This window comes from Propithecus coquereli, unplaced genomic scaffold, assembly GCF_000956105.1.
Source record: "Propithecus coquereli isolate 6110/MARCELLA unplaced genomic scaffold, Pcoq_1.0 Scaffold291, whole genome shotgun sequence".
NCBI lineage: Eukaryota > Metazoa > Chordata > Mammalia > Primates > Indriidae > Propithecus > Propithecus coquereli.
In genome coordinates, this window is record NW_012148519.1 from 1309359 (window position 1) to 1335306 (window position 25948).

A 25948-nucleotide genomic window follows, 5' to 3' on the forward strand; every position below is an offset into this window, starting at 1 on the left:
CAGACCTTTAGAATCAGAATTGGCAGGGGTCAACGAGGGAGGGCAGGGCATCAAGCATGGGAAATTTCAACAAAAGCCCTAAGAGATTTGTATTTAGAGCTCCTGCTCTATCTGGCCTAGACATCGCTAGACATCGCTAGGCCAGATAGAGCAGGAGAGTTCTAAAGGGGTTGATGATAATCCTGTTGCTCACTTGCTGAATTGGGAGAGGAGAGGCAGCTGGGGTGAGAAGCCCTGGACCACGATTCAAGAGACCAGAGCCACTAAGAAGCAGGGGTGACCTTGGGTGAATCATTTAACTTCTTGGGGATTCTGGCAAATGGAGGGTCTTGGATGAGGGCCTTTCAGCTCTCACAGGTTATTGTCTGGAGCTTGTGTGTTGCATCCAGGCTAACGGGGGCCCAGGACTCTGCTGCCTGAAGTGCAGAGGGAGGTTCTCCATTGTGGTATCTTATTGTTAAGCTCATCATCTGTCCCTCTCCCTCCTTCGCTCCCTCACTCCCTCGCTCCTTCCCCATTTCAGGAACTGTGTGCTGTTAGAAGCCTTCCACCTTTATTAGGGATCATTAGAGCTTTATAGCACCAGCAGATTGGGTGGGACCAGTCACAATAAACAGATTTATGATGGGTATAAACGAGACACCTATAACTGCTGGAAGTTAACACTTTCACAGCCTTTGAGTGGCAGCCTACATGCCCATGCCTTCTGACCCTGTCCACTGCAGGGTGCCCCTTCCTGGTCAGCACCTGTTGGACTGGGTTGGCAATGAAGCCCAAGTGAGTTCTTATTCAGCGAGGGCGGAAAACCCCTAAACGACATCTCCTATTTGTGTAACATCAGTTTGCATGGTGGGTACAAAGCAAGTGCTTAATTTATCTCTAAGTGTTTTATGGATGGAAACAGAAATATGTCCTTCTTGTTGTCTAGAACTGCGGTCCCCAGCCCCTGGGGCCATGGACTGGTACAGGTCTGTGGCCCGTTAGGAACCAGCAGGAGGTGAGTGGTGGGTGAGCGAGTGAAGCTTCATCTGTATTTACAGCTGCTCGCCATTGCTCACCATTCCCCCACTCCAGGGTTTGTGGAAAAATTGTCTTCCATGCAACCAGTCCCTGGTGCCAAAAAGGTTAGGAACTGCTTCTCTAGAATCTAGGTGAAATATAAGTTTTTATATCCACCTGTAAGCCTTATTCTTACTGTGAAGAAGAAGGTTCCTGAAGTCTCTAAACACCTTGCTCACTATGTATGTATCCTGAGTGGTAGAACTGTGGGCTGTACCAACATCTAAGCATGAGCTGAATTTCTTCACCACTATGTCTCCAGCCCACAGCCCTGTCTGTGCCTGGCACAGGAGATACTCCATATATTTGTGGAATGAAGATATCTATTATAGAGGGCTTCCTGTCAAAGCTTAATGCATAAACCCCCTGTTTCATAAGTTTGGTATCCAGTTTTGGAGTTAAACTGGGCTGGAATTAGTTTTATTTTACATAATATATGTATATATTATTATTTGAAGCATATTTTCTCTTTTCTAGAAACAGTGTTATCCAGGTCAACCCCCATTAACACTGCTTAACTAGAGCATACAGTTCACAAAAATAATGTCAACATTAAATGCTACCAGAAAGTTTTCAAAGAATATATTATGACTCTTTCTAATATTCTACTAGTTTAGTTTCCCCTAGTTTAGTTTATTAGTTTAGTCTATTCATTTAGTTTAGTTCTACTAGTTATCTTAATGTTCTACTACTTTTATAATCTTTTCTATCTCTTTTATAATCTCTTACCAATATCCCTAGGACAAGAAAAGAGTGAGGACTACTCCTCTTGAGTTTCCATTGAGCAAAGTGGGGTCTAGAAAAGGGATTGGATTCACTGCAAATCAGAGACAGAAACAAAACTGCCAGCTCTAGGCAGCCGTTGGTTCTCTGGTGGTGCTCCCTGAACGCTTGAGAGGTGCTCCTGCTCTCCCAGCAGAATGGAAGCCAGTAATCATCCACCTTCCAAGGTCTCAGTACCCAACACCTGGTGCTCCCTGGGCCCAGCATCCACGGGCCTGCCAGGGGATCTGTGGCTATCTGTCATGATGATGGTGATGATGATGATGATAATGATGCTGATGGATATGTCCTCAGTGACAGTGATGAAGAGGCTGGGGTCTGGCCAGGCAAACCCCCATAATGAGGCAGCTCTGACACTTGCCAGGCCTCAAAGGATCTTCTTCCTGGGTATCAGCTCCCAGTAGGGTCCTGCTTATGAATAGGCTGCAATGGAAAACCTCCCTTTTCTAAGGCAATTTTATTAGCCCTTCAGTCACAATACAGATGTCTGTTTATAGGGCCCTACTTTTGTGTGGATACCCAGTGGCTCAGGCTGCTGATGGCTTTATAGCCTTTCTCCCCATTGCCCAGACCCACTAGGAGCATCACCATTCTCCTTGTCAGCCAAGCCTAGGGCCTTTGTTGTAGCCATATTATTCCTGCCTGTGAAGACAGCTTCTCAGAAAAGACCAGACCCCAGGAGCCAGACTGCAGCAGGGCATGTCTGTCCTCCCAGCCTTTAGGCCTAACCATGTCCACCATTAACCCTTCCCAGTGTTACCCTGGTTTCTTTGGAGAAAAAGGCATTTAAGTTACTTAGGTTGCCACAGTAAGTTCCCATTCATCGACGCTTCTCCTTATCCCCGAATCGACCCAGCGTGCCACAAACTGGGTTCTAACATGGTAAGTCTACATTTGAGGTTCCTACCCACAGCCTAAAACCTTTAGAAAAGGTCAGCCTGGGCTAATGGAAGCATCCACCCACCTCCCTTAAAGAGCCCTAGGTAACAGGTGTTATATGCTTACGCCTCAAGAAGCAGAGAGTGGGTCATTCCCACAGGCAACCCCTTGGCCATTTTTGCACAAGATAAAGCACCGACTGTCCCAGATCTCAGTGTGAGGAGGAAGTCCTGCTGCATCATTCTTGCTCTTCACCGCACCCACCTCGTGCCTTTAAACGTGAAACTGCCCAAATCTGTCAATACTGTTTCTTCCATTTTGATTCATTTTAATCTCTCTCTTTCCTTCTCTTCTCCCTTCTTAAAACGAATGCCTGTCTCCTGCTCCCCATAGAAAAACCAAGAGATTTAGAGGATAAATTATATACCACATTCACTTTGCCACCACTCAGCTCAACAGACTAAAGGTGAAGGGGGTGTGAAGCCCTTGTCCGAGTTGGATTCACCATTTACTCCTTCAGCAGATGTTTACTGAGTGCCTAGCACGGGCTGGGCTCTGTGCAAGGCGTTGAGGAGATGATGGAGAAGACAGACAAGGTCCTGCCCTCATGGGGTCACTTATATTCCACTGAGGGTTGCAGCCAAGAAACAAGTAAACAAACCATAAAATCATTTCAAACTATTATGAAGGGGAGACTCAACATATCTGGAGTCTACTTGGGGCTTATGCAGAAGAGGGAGAAGGGTCAGCTCTGAAATACCACTGACTGGCTGGGAGATCCCTAGCGAGAAGTAGTGAAAATGATCTTGTCCTCTCCAAATCTCAGTTTCCCACTCTGTCGAATGGGCATCTTTGACACATTGAAAAGCAGGTGGTATAAAATACGTATGTATGGACTGCCCAGTCCTCTAGGGCCGGCTGGTTTCTTTTACTTGCAGCAACAGTCTTCGGGCTGAAGTGTTCCTTGCAAACCACCTGATGTTTGCCTGCAGAAACCGGCTCTCTGGTAAGGACGAGGCGGGGTGGCAGAGGTAGACCTTGCGGGAGAGGACACCCGGAGTTTCTGCTGCTCTTCTACCTCCCCACATGTGCAATTTTTTTCAGGTGCACTGTGCAGATTAGCTTCTGTTCTCATCCAAGAAGCTTTTGATGGAAGACTATTTTTTTTCTTTTCTTAGTTACATTTGCTTTGATTTTTATAAGAAAACCAGTTTGTGGGCTTCCCTTAAGTATCACTCAACTTTTACTCCTTGAGTCAAGAATGTTTACCATCCTTGCAGGCCTGTCTGTGTTTCTCCTCTTATGAATCGAGCTCCTAACTAAGCCACCTTAGGTAGAAAGAGATCTGGAATTGAAACCAGTCCAGTGTTTAAATTGCTTTCATCTTGCATCAGCTTTTTCCTCCCAGACTTTCAGATTTTTAATCTCCTAAACTCTCTGCAAACATGAATGTTTATCCTCGGAGAGGAGGAAATATTAATAAGAACTGGCAAAAGTCCTGTCTTACAAATGTGGAAACTGAGGCAGCAATGCTAACTCATTCGAAAGCTTTCGTTTCTGAAGCTCCCGGTTTCAAGCTGGGGAATTCTTTACATTCTTTTATTCCAAATGAGCATCTCGGAAGTTCACTGGACTGAATTATTTGTCTCTCTGTCTCTGTCCTCAAAAAAAGGAACTTGTGTTTAGGGAGAAGGTGGAACTGTCAGGACACAGTACTCTCCCCAACACAATATTTTGGCTTCATAGGAAAGACAGCTCTGTCTACCCGTAATTTATGGACACGGTTATTTCCTTTTGGAAGAGCTTTCTTCTTTGCATGCTCCCTCCTGCCTGAGTTTAAATTCCCAGTTTCCAGACCCAACAGGGTTGGGCTGCGCTCTGCATGAGGTTAGGAACACAGGGGAAGAATGTGTGTGACAGAGCCCCGGCCAGTTGAGTAATGTTTACTCTGTTGGTGGCTGGGACTCAGCGCTGGCAGAGGTCCACCAGCCAGAGGAACATTCCTGCATTATCAGGGATAGGAGGTTGGCTCTGAAATGTCAAGGGTGAAAGGCATCCCACCAGACTCTGGGTGCAGCTCACAGATCCCAGTGAAAGGAACTCCCAGGCTTCAGTGCCAATGGCCACATGGGGAGCAAGCTGAGCCCCACATGGCCTGGGAGTCTCCATTTCCCTCCTCTCTTCTTACTAAAAGAACAATTCTGGTCATGCTTTTGTGGCTGACTTTGCTCTTCTGTTTACCCAGCATTTTCTCTCCCAGAAGAGCCCAGTGCTTCTCTGACATTATTTTATTCATTCATCATTCTGCCTTCTGAAGGGAGACCTGTATGCCCATTTAACAAACAAAAATGCCAGGCTCAAAAGTTGACTGTCCTAGAATCATAAGAGAGTTAAGGCAGAGAGAGAGAGAGAGAGAGAAAGAGAGAGAGGGAGGGAAAGATTGTTAAAGTATCTAGAGGTTGGTGCCTTGTTAATCTCTGGAATTGTGGAATTGGGGTCCCAGCTGGTTTTTGAAGCTCTTAGAGCCTAGATTAGGTTTCTAGGGCTATAGTTCTAAGCCCCTGAAGCACAAGTTTATGAAAAGTCTCTGTGGTTAATGACCCTCTGAGCAGCTGCTCTCTGGGGTCCCCCTGTAAGGCAGTCGTGTCTGTCTTTTGACACGTGTACATGGTCGGTTCTGTATAAGCCGACATATGCATCCTAAAATCACCCATAAAAACCACAAGGCTTGTGGGAAAACCAGGGTTAAGGACACAGCACTCACAAACTTCCTCAGTGATACATTTTAAAAAGATAAGAATCCAATAAAAACATTACCACAGTTTTATACCTGTAAAATGGTTAAGAAATACATAAATGCTGTGCAACAGTAAATACGGCACTTGAACTTGAAGTTTGCCTAAGGAAGTGGGCGTCAGAAGCGTTGTACCTTGTGAGTTATTGGGAAGTGATGGAGGGAGGATTATCTGAACTCAGCAGGACAGTTGTGACTCCACGTGTGCGTGGATATGGCTTATAGGCACGTGCAGTGAACTGAGGTAGCTGGAGTGTTGGAAGGATGTGTGTGCATGCAGGGGTGCGTTTACTACATTCCTGTGTGGCTGCATTCAGCTGGGTACAGGTTTCTGAATTCACCTAGTGTTTGTTAAATGTGAAATTCACGTTGCACTTAAATTATTCCCTAATATATCAATAGAGTTGGAATAGATTCACACTTTTGATTCAATAATTACTACAGAACTGACCTTATTTTCCTCTGCTAAAAGTGATGCTTCTTGTTCTGGAGCATGGGTACTCAAAGCAGCTGAGATTTTGTTCCTTCAGTCAATAAATATTCACAGTGCTGTGCAATCCACTAGGCTGTGAGGTTGTAAAATGTCATCTTCCTTTAAAAGGGAAAGAGAAGTAAACATATCATCAGAGTAGAGGTGCTTGAGTCTGGCTGTAAGTCTGCAGCGCATATAAAATACAAAGGATGGAGAAGCTGCCTACTGGGATGAATCAAGGAGAGCTTCTCAGAGGAGATGACATTTAGTTCTCTTAAAGGATGTGGCACAGAGAAGAAGACAAGAGCTTTCCAGGCTGAAGGAACAGCATGAGCAAAGACACAGAGGCAGGAGATGGCCAGCCATTTGAGAAATGGCAGGCACTCTGTTGGGGCTGCATGGGGTGTGGTGAAAGATGATGCAAACTGGAGTCATGAAGGCCCCATTTTGCCAGTCTCAGGTGTTGGGTCTCTTCCAGAAAGCAGTGAGGAGCCATCGGAAGTTTCCAGGCAGGGCAGTGACATGGTGTGACTTTGTTTTAGAAAGAAATCCCAGGCTGCAGCAGTGTGAAGAGCTCCCTGAAGATGGTTCTGGCACAGGAGGGCAGGGCAGGGTATATTGGTTTCTTGGAACCATACACTTCTTCCGTGTTTTTGACACTTCTGACTAGTCACATTGCATAGAGGCCAAATGATCTGTGTCTATCCCACAGGCTGTTGGGAATTCAAAAATAACCCAATGCCCTTGATGCTGAGACCTGGGAACAAGAGAAAGTAGATGACCTCCTAACCAGGGCTTCAGGGATGTCTCTGGACTCCACCTGGGATGGCTTTTGCTGCTAGACATACTTGCTGCGGTTCGTAGGGCCAATGATGGGGATGGGACCAATTAATGGCTTGAGCTAAGAAGAGAGTGGAAGGTGAATGGCTACCATCTGCCATTGTTGTTTCTCCTATGGGTCCTCTGGGGTTAATAACTTGGCATCTTTGGCCAGTCAATATTAAACCAGAGCCCTTGTTATATATTCATTTTCAGAGCTTGCAATGATGAAGGAAGAAGGGAAGATGCCAATCCACTTCTTAATGCAGACTGCCTAGCACAGTGCCTGGTATATCATAGGTGCTCAATAAAGTTTTGTAATCTCAACCTTCCTAAAAGTGTCTTTTAGACAAAGACAGTCCCAAAGTAGAAGGAACTGATGTGTTTCGAGCAACCCTTGTGTGCCAAGGCACTGTGGCAAGCATGGTCTGGGTACTTTCACATCCATTAACTCATTCAGTCTTCTTCCCAATGACCTAACAGGTGGATATTGTAAACAATAAGGAAACTGGAGCTCAGGGAGGTTAAGTAACTTCCCCAACGTCACACAGCTATTACATGGTAGAGTCAAGATTTAAACCCAGATTACCTGTGCAGGCAGCCTATACACTTTGCACTCCATTTTTGTTCTCATTTCAAGTGCTCTTCTGAGTTTGTGAAATATACAAGGACTTGGCCTCTCCTTCCTCTGACAAGAGCTCCTATTTTTGGTGTATTGCCTGCAGACACCTTGTGATGTACTCTCCTCCGTCCCCCATCCCCCCACCCACAACATCCCTGTATAAGATGGCTGGCTGAGTACAGCAACCCTCTCAGGGTCCAGAAATTGCCAAATTCCTGGTGAGAGGAGCATCAGTGGGAGAGATTACAGGTGGACCTGGAGGAGATGAGCAGCCTTGCGCCTAGCCCCCATGACACTGCAATGACAACAGCTCCTTCCCTGCAGTGGGCAGTCTTCTTGCTTATAGAAGACAAAGCTGGAGCTTGCCCAATAAATTGATAGCAGAGCTGAGATTAAAACAGGGATCCCCTAATTCCCAGTCAGGGCTCCCTTGCTTAGCCAGAGGCTTTTAAAGTAACATTCATAGGTCTAGGCCTCCACCGTTATATTTCTTACATAATGAAGTTCTGTAGGGGAAGAAAACAAAGTGTGAAAACCACAGCAGCCTAGGGCTATGCTGCCTGGATTCTAACAAATGTCTCTTGCTTCTCTCCTACCATGATCCCTTGTAAAGAAGCCTTTTGTTTCCTGCGGATATCCTTGGTTAATTATTTTTAAATAAATAATTGCGTAGCCTGTGGTAGGGGAGAAGCCTCCCTGTGACCCATATTTGATCATCAGAGGGCTGGCCCTTTTCCTTCAGCCAAATTAAACAGGCTAAATCCAGAGACTGTTTGACTTGAGACTGAATCGATGATGGGGACAGGCTGGGAGGTGAAAACACACCTGACTCCCAGCGTTATCACCACTCTCTCAGGAGCAGAGCATCCTGGGGAGGTAAATAGCTTGGTCAGGGAATCAGAAAAAGCAGGAGAAAAACAAGGTGAAGTCCAGTTCCTCCGAAAGGAAAGAACAAGAGGGCAGTGGCCAAGCCTCCCTCCCGAGTTGCTTCCAGGCAAACCATCAGTGGTTCTGCCAGAGTAGGGTTCTTTCAGTACTTAGAATCTGCCCTAATTGTCTAGAATTCTAGCAAATAGCTCAGGTCCATCCCTACACCAGCTCCCTTCCCCGGCATCCCCACCCAGAGTTGCCATGTATTTGGAATTACACTAGGAGCTGTACCGATGCTATCTTTAATCCACAAAGAGCCCTGTTGAGAAAGTATCCTCTCCCTTTTACTAGAAGAAACTAAGGTTCAAAGAGGGAAAGTAATTTTCCCACGAGCACACATCGATTAAGAGCAAAGTCAGGATTTGAACCTGAGTTCATCGAGCTCCAGAGCCCACGGTCTTCGCACTGCCCTCCTTGTTAGAGAATTCTTCCTTTTATTTATTTGAAGTCCGCCTCCCTTTTTCCCACGGGATCTCGCTCTGCCTTTGGAGCTCACAGGTTCAAATCTCTTTCTTCTTCCATGTAACAACACGTTGAACTGTTGGAAGTATCCTGTTGGGAACCCAATGGCAAATGTGAGTGCAGAAAAAGGACCTAATTTAATCCGATGGGATGGCACAGAGGGTGGTAAATAGGAAACACAGGGGGCTGCAAATAGGTGCAGAGGAAGACGGGCAGGACCAGGCGGGGGCTGTTGACTTGGAGAGGTGGATGCCTTTCCTCCTTTTAACTCCATGGCTCCTGTTCTTCCAAAAAGATGGAGTGCCCTAGACCAATAACCACCAAATTCCAGTGCTGTCCCACTGCCAACACCACCCCCACCAGCAGCCCCTTGAATCAAAGGATGGGGAAAACAACCAATAGAAAAGGCCCATGGTGCAAGCATCAGGCCACTTCATAGTCAAACAAGTTGCTCTTGAAGGTTAGAATCCTGCTTTAGCATTTGTTTGTTTTTCCCCAGCCCTAGGTCATAAGAGTCTCGGGTAATGTCCTTAGGAAGATCCAAGGAAAACTGGCTTAGGTCTCCTCTTGGTAAGCTTCCTCTTAATGAATCAGAGGCTGCTGGTTATGACAGCTTGCTTGGCCCCTGGGGGGACTTTGTAGCCTCCTCTGGGAGGTGGGGCTCTAGCTGGGGCTGGAGGCAGGGCAGGGGGAAAACAGCAACAGAGTCACTGTACAAGAATGGTTCATCTTGGAAAACTGGGCAAAAGGAGAAGTGTAGCCAAAGAGTTGGCCACTTCTCTAGATGATTCCATGCCTAGAGCATTTGGTTTCCTTCCATTTTTGTCAAATCCAAAGCAAAAAACCATGGGGCTTAGGGTGAGATGCCCTCAAGGACCCCCAGCCTTGTCCTTGGCTGTTTCATGGGCACATCAAGCAGGACTTGTGTCTGCGAACTGGATCCAGCTTCTTTGCCCTTCTTCGGCTTCCTTCAGTTGCCTGATCTCTGTCCAGCACTTTCCTTTCCTAAGAGCAGACCTCTGTTTTGGTTCCTGAGCAGGAGGGAGGGTCCGAGCAGTGAGGTTGTAAACATGCTTGGTTCTCCCCCTCCCTTGCAGACCAAACTGCAGTGGTTTACTAAGCATCCACATCCTGCCTGTGTGTGCTGCCTGCCCCACCTCCCGGCAGACGGGCCTTTCCCTGTGCCCTGGAAGTCAGCCAAATGGGACCCCATCAAAGGAAAGTGAGTTCCAGAGCCAAAGACTCCTGGCTGCAGCCCCATCCCTGTCCTGCTCTGCCTGTGTTCCCCTGGCCTCTTGGGCTTGGCCAAAAAGGTGGCACACAGAGACTGATGCATAAGCTATGGCTCTTTCAAGGGTCACTGCACAAGTGCCTCTTCTTTGAAATGGGTCCACTTATACTCTACCCTGTAGCACCACATAGCCAAGAGATGCCAGGGAAACATTTCTAGAAGGCATTTTGAAGAATAAAAGAAATACCCCAGCCAGTAAGAGAAGGCCAATCTCAGCGCTTAAATCCTAAAAGAACTGTGCTGAAGCAATAATAAGTAGAATCCATTCCGTTGTTCATTCATTCATTCAACAGATGTTTATTGAGTGGCTACCAAGTGCCAAGACACTGGAGATACTGCAATGAACAAAACAGAACAGATAAAAATGTCTTGCCCTCATGGAGTTTACATTCGAGAATTAAAGCACAGGCTATGGCACCTTTACCCTTGGAGAAAGACAGCCAATGTTTCTTGTGGGTAGACAGGGGAGGAGAAGGCAACTTTGTTTTTTTGTCATCCACCCTTGAAAACAAGGAGAGCCAAGTCATTGTTCCAGAGCCTTGGTGGCACTAATGTTCCCCATTGGGTTTGTGTTGTTTTGCAGGAGTGCGCTACAGCCAGCAGGGAAACAATGAGGTCACTTCCTCCTCAACAATCAGTCACCATGGCAACAGCGCCATGGTGACCAGCCCGTCAGTTTTACAGCAAGTCTCCCCGGCTAGCCTGGACCCTGGCCACAATCTCCTCTCACCTGATGTTAAAATGGTGAGTACACCTGGGCCATTGTAGCCCCGGAGCTGATAAGATAAGAGGCAAAACAAACACAACTTCTCACAAGGCCTGCCTCAAACAATGAACCATTGTAGCCTCACAGGGGAAAATGGGGGCTGTTGGAGTTGGAAAGGAAAGGTAGTGCCGGTGACCCAGCCTCTGGCGGGTAGAAGAGGTGTTCGGTTTGAACCCAGCCAATAAATCTGACAGCGCTCTGCTCTCATTTTATTGATTGAATGCCTCATAAAGGAGCGAGCGGGTGGGACACTGTTTGTTTAGGGGCTGCCAATGACATGTGTGTTGATAAAATGTCCATTCATCCCTCCCCTCCAAGGCCTCCAAAGCCAATTTTTTTAACTCAGAGAGCACCTCTCTTTGAAACAAACCCCCTCTTCCTCCTTACCACCCCCTTGGTACAGGCGAGGAGAGTCATTAGCAAGTCAGGATTTAGTGGGTGGCAGGAGGTGGGGGGAGGCTTCTTGACTTGCAATTCTGAAGGACTTAGGATGCCCGGTCAGTGAAGATCATGGCACAAAAATGGCAGGAGGGGTGGGGCGATGCTTACAGAGGGAGAAGCCCGGGCTTTGAAGTTACAGTTTCCTGGGTTCAAATCCCAGTGCCAGCACTTCATAGCTGTGCAGCTTGGGCGGGTTACTGAACTACTTTAGGTCTCTTTTCCTCATCTGTAAAACGAGGGTACTAGCAATAGAGTTGTTGAGGGAATCAGTGTGGTAACACATTCAAAATACTCTGCACTGTGTTCGGCGTAGTAAATATTCACTATATGGCAGTGTCGGCGTTATGTTAATGGCAATATTATTCTCAGGAAATGGAGTTTTCTATGTCCATAACCACAGCCCCACACCCAGATTGAGTTTAGCACGCTTGGTGAGGAATGGACAATTTGAATTTGAATTTTCTAATTCAAATTACGTTCTAATTAGGATTAGGTTCCAATCCTCTAGCAACACGAGTGCAGGGGAGAGCGGCTTGTGAGAGAACAGAGCATTACGACACCAGCGAGGGTAGGAAATGGAAAACTTTATTCTTTGGGTCATGCTCTGTGTTTCGGGGGAGGGAGGAGCCGCGGGTTCCTGACTTCCACGCTGAAGGTGGAGCTGCACACACTCCCTCAAGGTGTCTGACCCAGAGGCAGGTGGGGGCTGGAATGGGGGGAGGGCAGCAGGGAGCAGATGCCATTTCAGACCTTGACGTGTGTGCTGTGTAGGCAACACAGGAACGGTGAGTCACAGGTGATCGAGTCCCTGGCTCCCTGGAGGAAAAACAAAGTCTAGTTTCTGAGGGGAGCGCTGGCCCGGCAACTCTAGTTTCAGGAGACCTGAGCGCAAACAAAAATGAAAGGGTACCCCTAGCAAAGGCATTTTGCAGCCCCCTTCGCCTCTCCCCATCCCTTAAGAAAGATTCTTCATGAAGAACAATTTGTGTCAGGTACCTGTGAGAGGCACAGACGAAGCTTTATGATTTCTCCAGAGTCACACTGAAACCCAAACAAGTTAGGGTTAAGGATTACCCCAGCTTCCCTGGAGAAGGGGGCCTTGACTTCTCAGTGAATAAAACTCTCCAAGTCTCAGCTCTTATTGCTTGAAGGTCCTTGGGGTTTCCCTTTGAGCTCTCCCGCTCCTCCTCCTAAGAGGCCAACTGCCTCACCCAAGCTGGGGCTGCTCCAAGTGCAGCCTGCAGACACGCTTTTCTCTTCCTGTTCTGCTTGGCAGTGCCCTACCTGGGCAGTGTATTATTGGATTGATGATTGACCAAAACTGCACACCTCAACGTTAGCAAACACCTGGGAGCTTGTTTGCAGGGACTGGCTTTTCTCTTGTCTCCAACACCCTGGCTCACGTGTTGTGTCACTATCACTGGATGCCCAAATTCTAGAGTCTGTTCTCTGTTAATATATAACAAAGCCATCACAGGTCTTGGCCCACCTCAGCAAGAGTGGAATATGGTTAAAAAGGAACACAGCAAGGGAACCAGCGTGTCCAAGCCTTGGCTCTGTCATTCACCAGCAGCAGGGTAGATAAATTGCTTAACTTCAGTTTCTTCGTCTGTAAAATGGGGGATAATAATGCCTATGTCATAGGGTTGGTGTGAAGATTGTTTGTAGCTCTGTTGTTCTTTGGGTAAGCCCTGTTCTAGGAATGATGGTCTCTGTGTGCTGACTTTCAGTAGGACATGCCTTTGGAACCTTCCCCCAGGGACTGGTTTTGGATCCATTTGAGCTCTCTGTTGCACTGTCTGCCTCCCATCCTTATGCCCAAGTGGCATGCTTTGACAAAAAGCTGGCCACATTTACAGCTGTAGTCTGTGTGTATTGAACCTTTTTTTCTTATTTTTATTTTTTATTTTTTTAAAAAGCACACACTGAATACTTCCACAGCATCAAGTAGTGTGGCCTAGAGGTAAAAAGCTCAGGCCTTGAAAGCAGATAGCCTGCTTTCAACCCCTACTCTACCACGTAACTCCTCTAAACTTCAGTTTCTTTGTCTATAAAATAGGGATAATAACACCAACCTCAGAGATTACAGGCATGTGGAAGCACTTAGCATAGTGAAGGGACTGCAAATGGCAGCATTAACATAATTCCCACCCTCCCAGTTATCAGGTAAGGATCACCACCAATATCCTTAACACCTCCCTGGCTTCCATCAGTCCTGGAGGCAAATAGAAAATAATAGTTGCATTTTCAAATGGGAAGTAACTTGACCAAGGTTACCCAAACTTAGTAAGTGGATGGGATTCACACTCCAGCAAAAATGGATTTAAAGGCTGGCTTTCTCACCTACTAGTCAAGTGACATAGAGCTAGTCTTGACTCTTCTGAGGATCAGTTTCTTAATCTGTCATATAGAGAGAATAATGATGATGCCTGCCTTATTTGTGTCATTATCTATTAAGGGCGATCAGTAAAAGTCCTTGTACAAACCCTACAGCCGCACACATCTAAATTGTTTTAATCATTGGCTTCCACATTTCTCTCACACTATGGAAACCAAATGTTGAAATGGCAGAGTAATTACTGTCACTTCATTGACTTTCTCCGAAGGACTACGTTACCCAAGGGATTCAGTCCCAGGGCAGGTTACAGATTTTTTTTTTTTTTTTTTAATGACTCTGACATTTTGAAAAACAAGTCCAGCAAACAGGCTGGTTCTCTCTTGTTTGATGTGGTCAGAATTCCTTCTTGGTCATGTGACCCCTAACTCATTTCTTGATGCTCGTTTTAAAAACACAAACAAACCTGTTTGGTTTTTTCTTTCTTTCTTTTTCAAATTAACCTTGGCAGCTATGGGGTTGACCAGAAGGGCAAGGCGGGAGATGGCTTCTTACCTGGGTGCTGTTGTGAGAAATATGGAGTCTGCAGAGTTCTGGGGAGTGAAATATGGGAGAAGGGAAGTTGAGTTGCTCAGACGTCTGATGTATCCTAACCCTAAGTCACCTCTCAGAGTTCCTGATGCTCTCAAGAACGTCTGGGTTAGTTCAGAATGAGGGAGGACAACCCTTTCTTAATAATTTTAAAAAATATTTTAAACTATAAACAGTGAACTGATTTATCATGAAGAAAGTATGTGTGTATGTGTATGTGTGTATGCATATAAACTGATAGCTCCCTTATAACTCTAATTAATGAGAAAAAATTGGAAACATTTCTGATGTCGGAATCAAGACAAGCACATTGATTACAGCTGTATTGTTTAATACTATTCAGAAAGTTCTATAAGATTCTATAAAGTGGTCGTATACAAAGTAAATACACACAAAAAAAGTAGCTTTCCCTTACTAATCTATAATTAAAATATAATGGTGAAACAGAATGAGGGTGCCGGAGCCAAGCCTTGTTTAGTCATTACAATAACGGCTCCTTGACTTAATTAATTAATTAATCTGTAATGTACAGTGAAGATGTGGAAGAAATAGAGAAACCCAATAATAGCTAATCTCCCCCAACCCTTCGTAATTTCTGAAGCAGACTGGTCACTCAAAAGGTAGTCACCAAACAGAAGCACCATGAAGGCAGGGATTATTGTCTGTTTTACTTACTGCTCTGTCCTCAGCACCTAGAACAGTGTCTGTCCTGCAGTAGGAGCTTAATAATTGTTATCAAGTGAATGAATGAATGGATGGATGAATTTGTGAACTATCTGTGCCAAGGAATTGCTAAGTCATATCATTTTGGAAACTGCTGTTTGTGGTTCCAGGTCCACTCACGCTGCTCTTGTTTTTTTCTCCCTAGCAGATCTCAGTCTCAGGAGGAGGTTTGCCCCCTGTCAGCACATTGACGAATATCCACAGCCTCTCCCACCATAACCCCCAGCAATCTCAAAACCTCATCATGACCCCCCTCTCTGGAGTCATGGCCATTGCACAAAGTAAGTTCTGTTCTTGGTCAGAAAACTTGGGGACAAGGAGAAAGAGAATGGAAAGTGAGTCAACATGGTGAAAAAAAAAAAACAAAAAAATACTATAGAAGATCTCCTTCAAACTCACCCACAATTTGTAGATTTGATTTAACTTCCTTAGTTTTTTTTATCTCTCTCCTCAACAATATTTGGATTGTTTAGCCTAAAACAAGAGAAAATTGTGTAATGGATTTGAATCCTAGTCATAGTTTACCAGCTGTACTAGGTCAAATTATTGAGCCTTTATGAGTTCAATTTCCTCATCTATAAAATGGGTTGTTGAGGAGATCAAATGACAGCAAATATGGACATGCTTGTAAATCTATAAAGCAAGAATGTGCATAATGTCATAGCTTATACTTTGTCTTGTGTTCATTCCTATCCCTAAGTAGGTGGTAGATTTCCTAGAGGTTCTTTGTGTTGGTGAAATGGAGCAAGACTTGATGGGCTTCCTTCTAAACGGGGGATTTTGTGTGGTTTGAGAGACCTCCTTGGCCAGTGGTGAAAATACACTGAGGGATGACCCAGAGGGAAACTGTCATGGTATCTCAGAGCTTTGAAAACTTTAAGGAGAAATAGGTTGTTTAGGAACATGCTTGAAGACGGGGAGATGGGTCAGGTCCTTCCAGCTCCAGGAGGCCTCATATTCTCCAGCGAGCCCGCGCCTGTCATAGATGGGCCATTTCAGGGCATGAGAGGGCTGAAGCAGGCTGTGGCTGGGGGTGTCTCCCTGAGAGTTTTACTGTTGATGAGTACTCAGCATATTTTCAGCTGTACCATGACAGCTCTGGCCAAGTCATTATTTCTCAAAACCTTCAGTGTGAGCCTTGGGAATATTCCTGAGATGTCTTGGGAGAGATCCAAGGCTCATCCTGACAGTGGTCATCTTTCTTTCAACCTTGTATTGCCCCATTGTCCTCTTGACCTCCCTTGTGTCTAATGCCCATGTTGGCCATCTCTTTGTTTTGTTCCTGACTTTTTCTTTTCCTTCCTTCTTCTCTCCCTAAATCAGCTCTAGTTAGGGTAGGAACTCAGATCACTTCTGAAGAGAATGACTTATGCGTCCTTTGAAGTCACAGCAGTGCTAGGCCCATAGGAGGCACACAAATTTATTGAATGAACATGTGTGGCTCTCACTCTATCCTTAGCAGCTTGGAAACTGACACACGCTGTGTTTATCTTTGCAGAAGGAAGTAAGAATAGAGATTAGAAGAACAGGCTTTAGGTGATTCACAAAACAAAAAATTATTTTAAATGTGCTGCCTTTTCACTGGGCCCTCTGGTATATGGAATATGGTCATCCTACTAATACCAGGGTTTGGACTGAGAATGAGATAGGATACCTAAAACCAGTTTGTTTGCCTTCTAGGAGATTTGATTAAAAGCCCATGGGTAAGATATCCCACTTCCTTATTTCTACAACCCAAATGATATACAAACTGTCCCATTTACCTGCTTTTTTCCCATGCCAAGCTTTGACTGACATAAACAAGTATACATAGTTTTTCAGGCACTATCTGAATTAAAATTTTCCCTAAGGGCCAGGCGCGGTGGCTCACGCCTGTAATCCTAGCACTCTGGGAGGCCAAGGCGGGCGGATCGTTCTGAGCTCAGGAGTTCAAGACCAGCCTGAGCAAGAGCGAGACCCCGTCTCTACCAAAAAATGGAAAGAAATTAGTTGGACAGCTAAAAATATATGTAGAAAAAATTAGCCGGGCATGGTGGCGCTTGCCTGTGGTTCCAGCTACTCGGGAGGCTGAGACAGTAGGATCGCTTGAGCCCAGGAGTTTGAGGTTGCTGTGAGCTAGGCTGACGCCAGGGCACTCGCCCCAGGCAAGAGAGTGAGACTCTGTCTAAAAAAAAAAAAAAAAATTTCCCTAAGGCTATTCCATATTTTTCAATTTTATTCCTCCTAATTTCCTCCACCCATGCTTTTCTACCCTCTCACAATGATCTTAATGTCTTACTGCAAATGGGCAACACCAGAGTATCCACTGACCTTAGAAGGAGATGTGTATGTGCATGTCTGTGTGTGCGTGTCTGTGTCTGTGTCTGTGGGGGTGTTTGTGTGTCCACTCAGGGTGGACAGAGCAGGAAGAATGGCGAGGATCACTAGAACACTGCCAAGACACAGTGGTGTTACCCTATGGAGTGTCAGGCCTCCTCATTTAGGTGTGTTGCTGAATACACGGGCCCTGCCTCAGGACTGCAGAAGCCCACGGAGAATGTGATAACAGATTGCTCGGCAGTGCCAATTCCTCATTCTCTACTCACTCTCATCTCTCTGTCATAGTCCCTTCCTCCTCTCTACTCTGGACTGGACAGCTTGCTTCCCAAGCAGAAACCAGTGCCCAGAAACAGATGAAAAGGCCAAGAGTCACCCACGGTGGGAGCTCTCGGTTCTGGAATTGAGGCACATCAGGATCACAGACTGTGTTGAAAATAAGATTCCTGGGCTCCACCTTGGAAGGTTCTGACTCATTAAGTCTGGGGTGGGACCCAGGAATGCGTATTTCTTAAAGAGCTCTCCCGGATGATTCTGAAGCACAGGCAGGTTTCAGAACTATGCCCTCGAATGTCATCCACTCTAGATGGGATAATTGTCTTTTCCGGGCAGAGATTTCCCAAAAAGAGCAGCAGCAGTGGACTCCTGGAAAAACAGCAAATCCATGGGTCTTCCTAGGACACTGAGGTAGGAAGGGAAACGGGGTATCAGAGTCAGGTGAGACGCTGGCCCGGGGAGAATCTGAGCCCCCTGGGGAACTGGAGATAGTGCTATTCCGAGGGTGACCAGAGGGTCCCACCCTCACAACCCCACCCAGGAGAGCCAGGAGGGGGGTTATTCCCCCTTCCTTTCTGCTCAGGGATCTCGCCTTTTAGGTTTCTGATAACAGTATCAGCTAAAGCTCTGAGTAGGCAATTGTTGAGGACTTTGTGCTATCTCCACTGAGGACTTCCCACCAACCCGTGCTTTTGAACCCCTCTCCATGTCAGGGAAGGCTCTCTAGGTGGCCCTTCCATATCTACCTAAACCATACCTTTTCCGGATTTCCTTCTCCATCTCATTCTTTCCCCCCACTTCCCAGAAAGCAAGAGCAAAGGAACATGGGTGCTCCAGGAAAGAGGCTGGGGTGTATTCTCTCCTGATCCTCTGTCCCCACTCTGACCCGGCCTCAGCTCTCTTCCCCAGAGTCCACTCCAGGGAGCATACAGAGCACAGGTACCAGGGGGCCCAATCCTTGCAGGGATGGCCCAGGTTCTAATAAGGCCTCAGGATAGATGCATTAACAAACCACAGAGGCCCTCAGAAAGACGGCAAGACCCACTATAACTGCCAAGGGCCATCCTTTAACCTACTACTTCTTCTGTCTAAAACCTGGTCCTTTTGATGCCACTAGCCCTGTGCTGCCACATAAGATATGCCTACAAGCTGATTTCCAGTATTTTCTCCCCTCTTTGCTAGGTCAAGAGAGTTGGCACCCGACTTCTCTCAGGGTCTTTGTACAGTCTACTAAATGAGGGTCTTCAGATTTCATACTCCCAGGACCGTGGAGGTTATTTTGTTTTTATCCAAATGTGGGTCCCTGAACACTCCTGCCCTCTGCTGGACAGACAGATCTGGGCAATAATCTGTGCCTTCGAGCAGCGGTCCCCAACCTTTTTGGCACCAGGGATGGGTTTCATGGAAGACAATTTTTCCACAGCCCAGGCGGGTGGAGGCTGAGGGTTAGAGGGGTAGCTCAGGTGGTGATGCCGGCAATGGGGAGCAGCTGTATAGATGAAGCTTCCCTGGCTTACCTGCCGCTCACCCCCTGCTGTATGTCCTCCTCCACGCCCCCGCCCCTGTTCCTAAGTTTCATGGAAGACAATTTTTCCATGAGGGGGTGCAGTAGGGGGCATGCAGCAGAGCTCTGCGGCCTGGTCCCAGTCCTCGGCCCAGGGGTTGGGGAATGCAGCCTTGGAGTGGACACCTTTAACTCTGCCCTGAGGGCACCAGGGCAAGCCTCTCTCACATCCAGCATAGATGGTGTGGGCAAGTAGAGTCAACCTTTCCAGGGCCCCAGTAACTTCAAGGGAGCTAAGTTTGGGAAGTCACAGGATAACTTTGGGAGACTCTCAGGCTTCAGTCAGATCCATTTAAAGCCTGTCTCCAACCCACAACTCACTCTGGAATTTGAGCAAGTAAATTAATCTCTCCAAGTCTCGGTTTCTTTGTCTAGAAAATCACTTCCCATGCAATGTCTTAGGTAACAGGCTCAGCCCAGTGACTGGCACATTGAGCAGGGGCTCAGTGAATGACTGTTGCCATCCATCCACCTCTGCTCATCCTGGAAGCCATCTTTGATCTTTCCCTCCTGCTCCCACAGGCCTCAACACCTCCCAAGCACAGAGCGTCCCCGTCATCAACAGCGTGGCCGGCAGCCTGGCAGCCCTGCAGCCCGTCCAGTTCTCCCAGCAGCTGCACAGTCCTCACCAGCAGCCCCTCATGCAGCAGAGCCCAGGCAGCCACATGGGCCAGCAGCCCTTCATGGCCGCTGTGACTCAGCTGCAGAACTCACACAGTAAGGACGGGGGCACATGGTGGGAGGGCGCCCTCAGCAGCCTACCGCTTCCCTTTCTGGGTCTGAACCTTCTGGGAAGTTTATTGGTTGGGCCACTTTTCCCTACCTATAATCAACCAAGACAATTTCTCAAGCATACTGTTGTGTGTTGCTGTGTCTTTGCTAGTCCTCTACCCCCAAGATTCCCAGGGAAAGGTTTGAAGAGGACAGTTTAGGCCTACTTGTAAAAGGGAATTGGAGAACACATGCCACAGTTTCCTATCTCGGCACCCACGGAAAAGATACCACCAATCAACCACCAGTACCTTTTCCCAATAAGCCTTTTCAATCCAAAATTCCAAGCAACCATTAGCAGATGATCAGAGTTGAAATCTAATTTGCATCGTGTTTGCTTTCCCTGAAATAGAAGAATCCTCTAGAGTCCCCCATGGGGTTTATATACCCCAAACACTTCTAATCAAGAACCATGAACATAAGTGGAAAATATCACCAGCACACCACCCTGGGCAAGGAGTATTAGAGTTTCTGCCCCATCCCATACCCCATACCCCACCTCCCTGCACAGAGACTGTCACTGACATCCAATTTCTACACCTACCTTAAGTCTACTTTTCAACGACTTATTTCCTACCCACTCCCAGCCTCTGTTTCTCTGCCATCCATCCTGAGCCCCAGGCCTCCAATCCTCTGGCCAGGTCTGGCTATAGCCCCAACCTACGAATTGGAAAGGATCATGGGAAGGCTGGATGGCTTCCCTGCTTCAGGAACACCAGGGAAGTATCCAGTGTAGAGTTCTAGTCTTGGATCAGGCAGACGTGGATTTAAATCCTGGCTTTGACACTTACCAGCTATGTAGCCACTGGCAAGTTACTTAGCCACCCTGAGTCTCAATTTCTTCATCTATAAAATGGAAATAGTATGCATATAGGGTAACTATAAAGATGAAATAAACATAGGGGCGAACTGCATTTGATAAGCATAAACAGTTATAGCAATGCAAGTGATTATTTATTAAGGGACTCCTGGAAGGTAAAGATGGCAAAGGGGATTTGAGTTTCTCCCCTGGCTGCATTGGATAAAGCTGTGGGTCTAAGGGATAACAGCCAAGTCCAGCCTTCTGTCCTCTGTCCTCAGGGTTGACCCCTACTCAGGCCTGCAGAGCTGGTTTTGGAGCACCATCTCACATTCCAATCACATTTTCGTGGCTTCTAAAAATCTGCCACAGCCTGTAGCAGATTCTGGGACCATGTGTTCCCCACTTCCCTTTCTCTCAGAGCCTGGCCATATGCTCCCCTCCTGCCCCTACACCCTCACCTGGGCAGGCTTCCTCGATGGCCAGGCCAGGTGGGACAGTCAGAGCATGGTCACCAGTGATCTGTGCACTGCTGAGGCCCAGCAGGCCCGGCTGGCCATGAAGAGAGAGCCCATGGAGCCCCAGACAAGGAAATAACCAGCCTCCCTGCACAGGAAGGGCGAGCTGAGGTGGCAGCCAGTGACCTTCACCCCCTTTTCTTACTGGAGGACTCCTTGGTATGCCCGTGTTCTGAGAATAGACCGGTCCCTCCCTCACGGCCAAGCATCCACATGCTTTCATTAGTTGGTCATATGATCTGGAATTTACATGAATTTTATGGATAACTAACATGACTAGAAAGGTTCCAGACTTCTTCACTTGACTAGCCTAAAAAAAAAAAAGAATTTTTTTTTTAAAAAAGGTTCCAAGTGTTACAGCTCTTTTAGAATTTGTCTAACAGGTTTTCTGGTCCTTACTGGAAGACCCCCTAAAATATAAAAAGAAAAAAAGAAAAAAGATTCCAGACTTTGTGGACAAGTACTGAAAAAACAATAACTTGAGTAACATGCTCTTGGAGGTTTTATTTGAATCTAGTCTCCATTTGTCTACCATCTTTCATATTTCTGTGATGTTATAATGCTATGATATCACTTTAGTGCAAACTGGAACAGCCCAGAATTACACAATTAATTACACCTGTTTCTAATTACAATTGTTAATCAATCTACAACTGCTAGCATGAAACCTGGTGCTTGAATCATGGCAGAAACCGTAAGCATGTGCTGGCAAGATACTTCATGTTGGCCTGCTACTTAGAATATTTTTCGACTTAAAATCTCAGATGTTCTACATATGCCTAAGAGTCACTTGTTGATGCCCAGGCATCTTATATTTTATTGAAAGTCAGGGAAACAGAAGTGCTCCCAACTACCACTACATATTAGGAGCTGTGCAAGGCTATTTATTTGGTACAAATACTTTAAACATGATCTCTTCCAATCCTGCAATAAACATCATCCCCATTTTACAGGTGAGGAAACTGAGGTTAAATAACTTGACTATAGAGCCAGGATTTAAACACACAGGCATTCTTTTAACCACATCCCACTGCCTTCCCAAACATAACCACCATCCACTTTTATCTTCCCGGGAAATAGGAGCTAGGGTGTGGGGGGGGTGGTCTGTAGTGGTGTATGTGCCTGTGTACGCACCTTGATTTTGTCTTCATTCTGTCTCTCCAGTGTACGCACACAAGCAGGAACCCCCCCAGTATTCCCACACCTCCCGGTTTCCATCTGCAATGGTGGTCACAGACACCAGCAGCATCAGTACACTCACCAACATGTCTTCCAGTAAACAGGTAATGCCAACAGGATTGGGGGAGGGAGGAATGACTAAGGTTATTGATGTGCAGAGGGTGTGGCGAGCATGGACTTGGCCATAGTTTGGCCCTTCCCAGGCTCTCAGTTACTTGCCAAAGGAATCCCTGAGGTCCCAGGGCAAAAAAAAAAAAAAAATGGGCCACAGGTGAAAGGGGTTTATTGCTCACCTAGATTCCCCAACAAGAGCACGAAACAAAGATTGAAGTTTAATAGGTTGCTGGAGATTACACAGAGCTCTTGGGCATTGAGATTGAGTATTTCCCGATGGAATGATCAATGATCCATGGAAAAGATTTTCCCAAGGAGGGTTCATGAGGTCAGACCCTCTGTTCAGTTTCATGTTTTGCAAGAGGGATCCCTGAGGATCCACAAGGTAGTCAATGGAGAAAGTGAGTAGTGAGTCAGGGGTCCTGAAGCTGATTCTCCCAGACCAGAACCCATATGGGACCCAGAATACCCTAAGCTTTAGGGAATGACCCAGGTCTCCCAATCTATAGGGACTCCCTAGTAGACAGCCTGGCCTTTCCAGGGGGTCTGCATTCACTTGGAGTTTTATCAAGAAACTTAGAATCAACTTCCTGCTGCACAGCAAGTGGGGAATCCAGAGGCTTAGTGACCGTTTCAGTTGATGACTAATTCTCACCTCCACATAGCAGTGGTGGAGTAGTAAAGACAGAGGACCAATGGCAAGGCTCATCACTTAGCTGCAGGTCAGACAGGTGGGCTGCAACGGGACACCGGGAGTTAGAAAACAGGACAAGATGTCTGAACATGGATCACAATTCCGGAGAAACACAATAAGATCTTTTAGTAGCTGGGGTCTGTGCAGGGTGGGAACTATTTGGCCTTTATTGATTACTAGATAAGTAAGTGACAACCTTGAACTTCATGTCAGAGGCTCTCAGCAGGATTTGGTCCTGTTGATCTTTTATCCATCTGAGCCCTGCAGATCACAGCTCATCCATGCGTTTGGGGTTCTCTGTTCTTTCCTTTGCCTCCATCTCCTCCTGGCCCATGTAGAGAATAGTAGAGCAGGTGGGTTCTATTCCTCATTCTGCCATTTGCTTGGTGACCTTTACCTCCCTGAGCCTTCATTTCTTCATCTTTTTTAAAACGAAAGCTGTAACATCTACTTGTTCTGAGGATTCAGTGAGGTCATGTAGATTAAGTGCTTGATGTGTCTTAGGTGCTGAAACATACACACGGCCTGGGTAGCCAGACTCTGGAGCTGGGAGTAGAGGGAGAGGTGTGTGGGACCTGCCTTGCCACTCTTCTCTCACCCAATAGAAGATGAAAGGACAACCCCTGGTTGCCCTGCCCTTCGACTCCCATGTGATTTCCCACTCTTTGTAGTGAGCAGGGAAAACATTTATCTGTGCTCACAAATCTCAATCAGGGGGGCAGCCAGGCGCAGCAGCCCTCCCTGGGAATACCTTCCCCTTTGAAAGGTTTATCAATCCATCTGCCACTTGGTCAGGCCTAGACAGGACCGTGATTAATTATTCTTGTCTTTCCCAAGTTGACTTTGATGCTTGCTTGTTGAAACAAGTCCTCTGAATTCAGGAAATGGTCTCTTAATCAAAATACTTCAAGATGCTCCCTGAGACGCTACACCAGCCCCCAAGTGCAGTGGTCTCCCCTCCACTGGACAGAGTGGCCAGCCAACCTTGAAGCTGCATGAGCTGCTCTCTAGAACTACTGTGAAGTTGTCTCCATGTCCCCGCACATCTCAGGAGTCTGGCAATAGGCTTATTTCTGTGATGATGAGGATAATTATTACACTTAGGATAAAAAATACTCATGTAGCACTTTATAATTTATACTTCTCATGAACATTATCTCATCATTTTCTTCTTACTGCAACCTCCTAAGTACGAAGAAATAAACTGAAGCTCAGAGATGAAGAGTGACCTGCCCAAGGTCACACAGATGATACATTCTAGAGCTGGACCTTCAGACTTTGGTCTTTGACGCCAAGCCATAGGAATTGTTTGCTTTTTTCAACTGTTTGCTTACCTTCCAATACCCATCTTTAAAATTCCTATGGTAGTTGCTGCCACTCTTGTTGTCTTTAATGGTCAGGAACAAGAGCAGAAATTAAGCCCACATGCTATATTCCAATCAGGAAACTTTCTTCCCGCAAACTGAAAAAGAAGGAATAGGAAAGGCAGAATGAAGTAAAGTGGAGGTAAAGGTGCTGCCTCCTGACAGCAGAAGGTATCCACAGTGAAGAAAGTTTGTACAAACTCTGTTCCTAAGGCATAGGGTCAGAAGTGAGTTCTGAAAAAGACCTAGTGGCAATCCGGCTTTTTTTTTTTTTTTTTTTTGGTATTATTTTGCAAAAGGGATTTCAAAACCATTTCTAGGTATCAGGGGCATGGTGGGGGGTAAGGGAAGAGAAGGATTCCTTGGTCAAATATGTTGGGAGAACTGCTGGATTAAACAAAGTTAAACAGCACTGGACAGGGCTTCTCAGAGCATTTCACTCACTGATGTGTGCACTGAACCGGGCAATTATGTGCTCCATGCTCAGGTCAAAGGGACACATCTGGGCAATGCTAGTTTAGAGGCGTTGGACGGTGATAGGAAAAGCCAACAGACCTGAGTTAATCCCAGCTCCATCACCCCCTGATATGTGACCTTGGGCACTTAATTCCCCACCGGGAGACTCAGTTTCTTCATCTATAAATGGGGAGAATCCCACCCCTATCTCACAAAATATTCAAAGTGTGTAACAGAGTGTCTGGTACATAGTCAAGTATTCAAAGTGGTAGCTTTTTCCCTGTTCCCTCTCCTGTCTGTCTGTGATTCTTTAGCAGACAGTTGTCTCCCCTTCTACTGACTCCTTCAATATTTAACTCGGTTCTTGGTCTATATGTGGTCAAAGGAGGGTCTGACAAGAACATTTCTCAGGATTAGGACCATCTCTCAAGCATATCCCACCTCCTGGGCCTGGGCTCCAGATCCCTGTCTCCCATTCTCCTGCTGACACACAGATGCCCTCTCACCCACTTCCCAGGAAAAGAGCAAATAGTTCAGGGGCCTCTTAAAACCCCCAAGCCTTTTATGCCTAGCCAAATGCCTGGGCTATAGTAGATGTTCAGTAAATAGGAATGAATGAATTCAGAACTAGTGTTTTTTGAGTGCCTTCATTTTCTAAGCAGCACTCCAGATGCTTTTCTATCTTACCTTTCCTGGCTACCCCTCTCACCCATTCTGCAAGGTAGATATTTTTTTTTTAATTTTTATTTATTTATTTATTTATTTATTTTTTTGAGACAGAGTCTCACTGTGCTGCCCGGGCTAGAGTGCCGTGGTGTCATCCTAGCTCACAGCAACCTCAAACTCTTGGGCTCAAGCGATCCTCCTGCCTCAGCCTCCCGAGTAGCTGGGACTACAGGCATGCGCCACCATGCCCAGCTAATTTTTTTT

General features: G+C 46.4%; 1 protein-coding gene across 6 annotated transcripts in view; it reads left to right on the top strand.

Annotated features, from left to right (window-relative positions):
- Positions 1-25948, top strand: part of HNF1B (HNF1 homeobox B) — a 52475-nt gene that overhangs the window by 20392 nt on the left and 6135 nt on the right. For 3 of the 6 annotated variants that reach the window (XM_012648647.1, XM_012648649.1, XM_012648651.1), the window contains 4 exons: positions 10695-10855; positions 15116-15248; positions 19646-19840; positions 22376-22494. In XM_012648647.1, the coding sequence (XP_012504101.1) occupies positions 10695-10855; positions 15116-15248; positions 19646-19840; positions 22376-22494 (608 nt within the window). Of the gene's footprint in view, positions 1-10694; positions 10856-15112; positions 15249-19645; positions 19841-22375; positions 22495-25948 lie in introns of all 6 variants that reach the window. The other 3 variants (XM_012648646.1, XM_012648648.1, XM_012648650.1) reach the window with 2 other exon arrangements.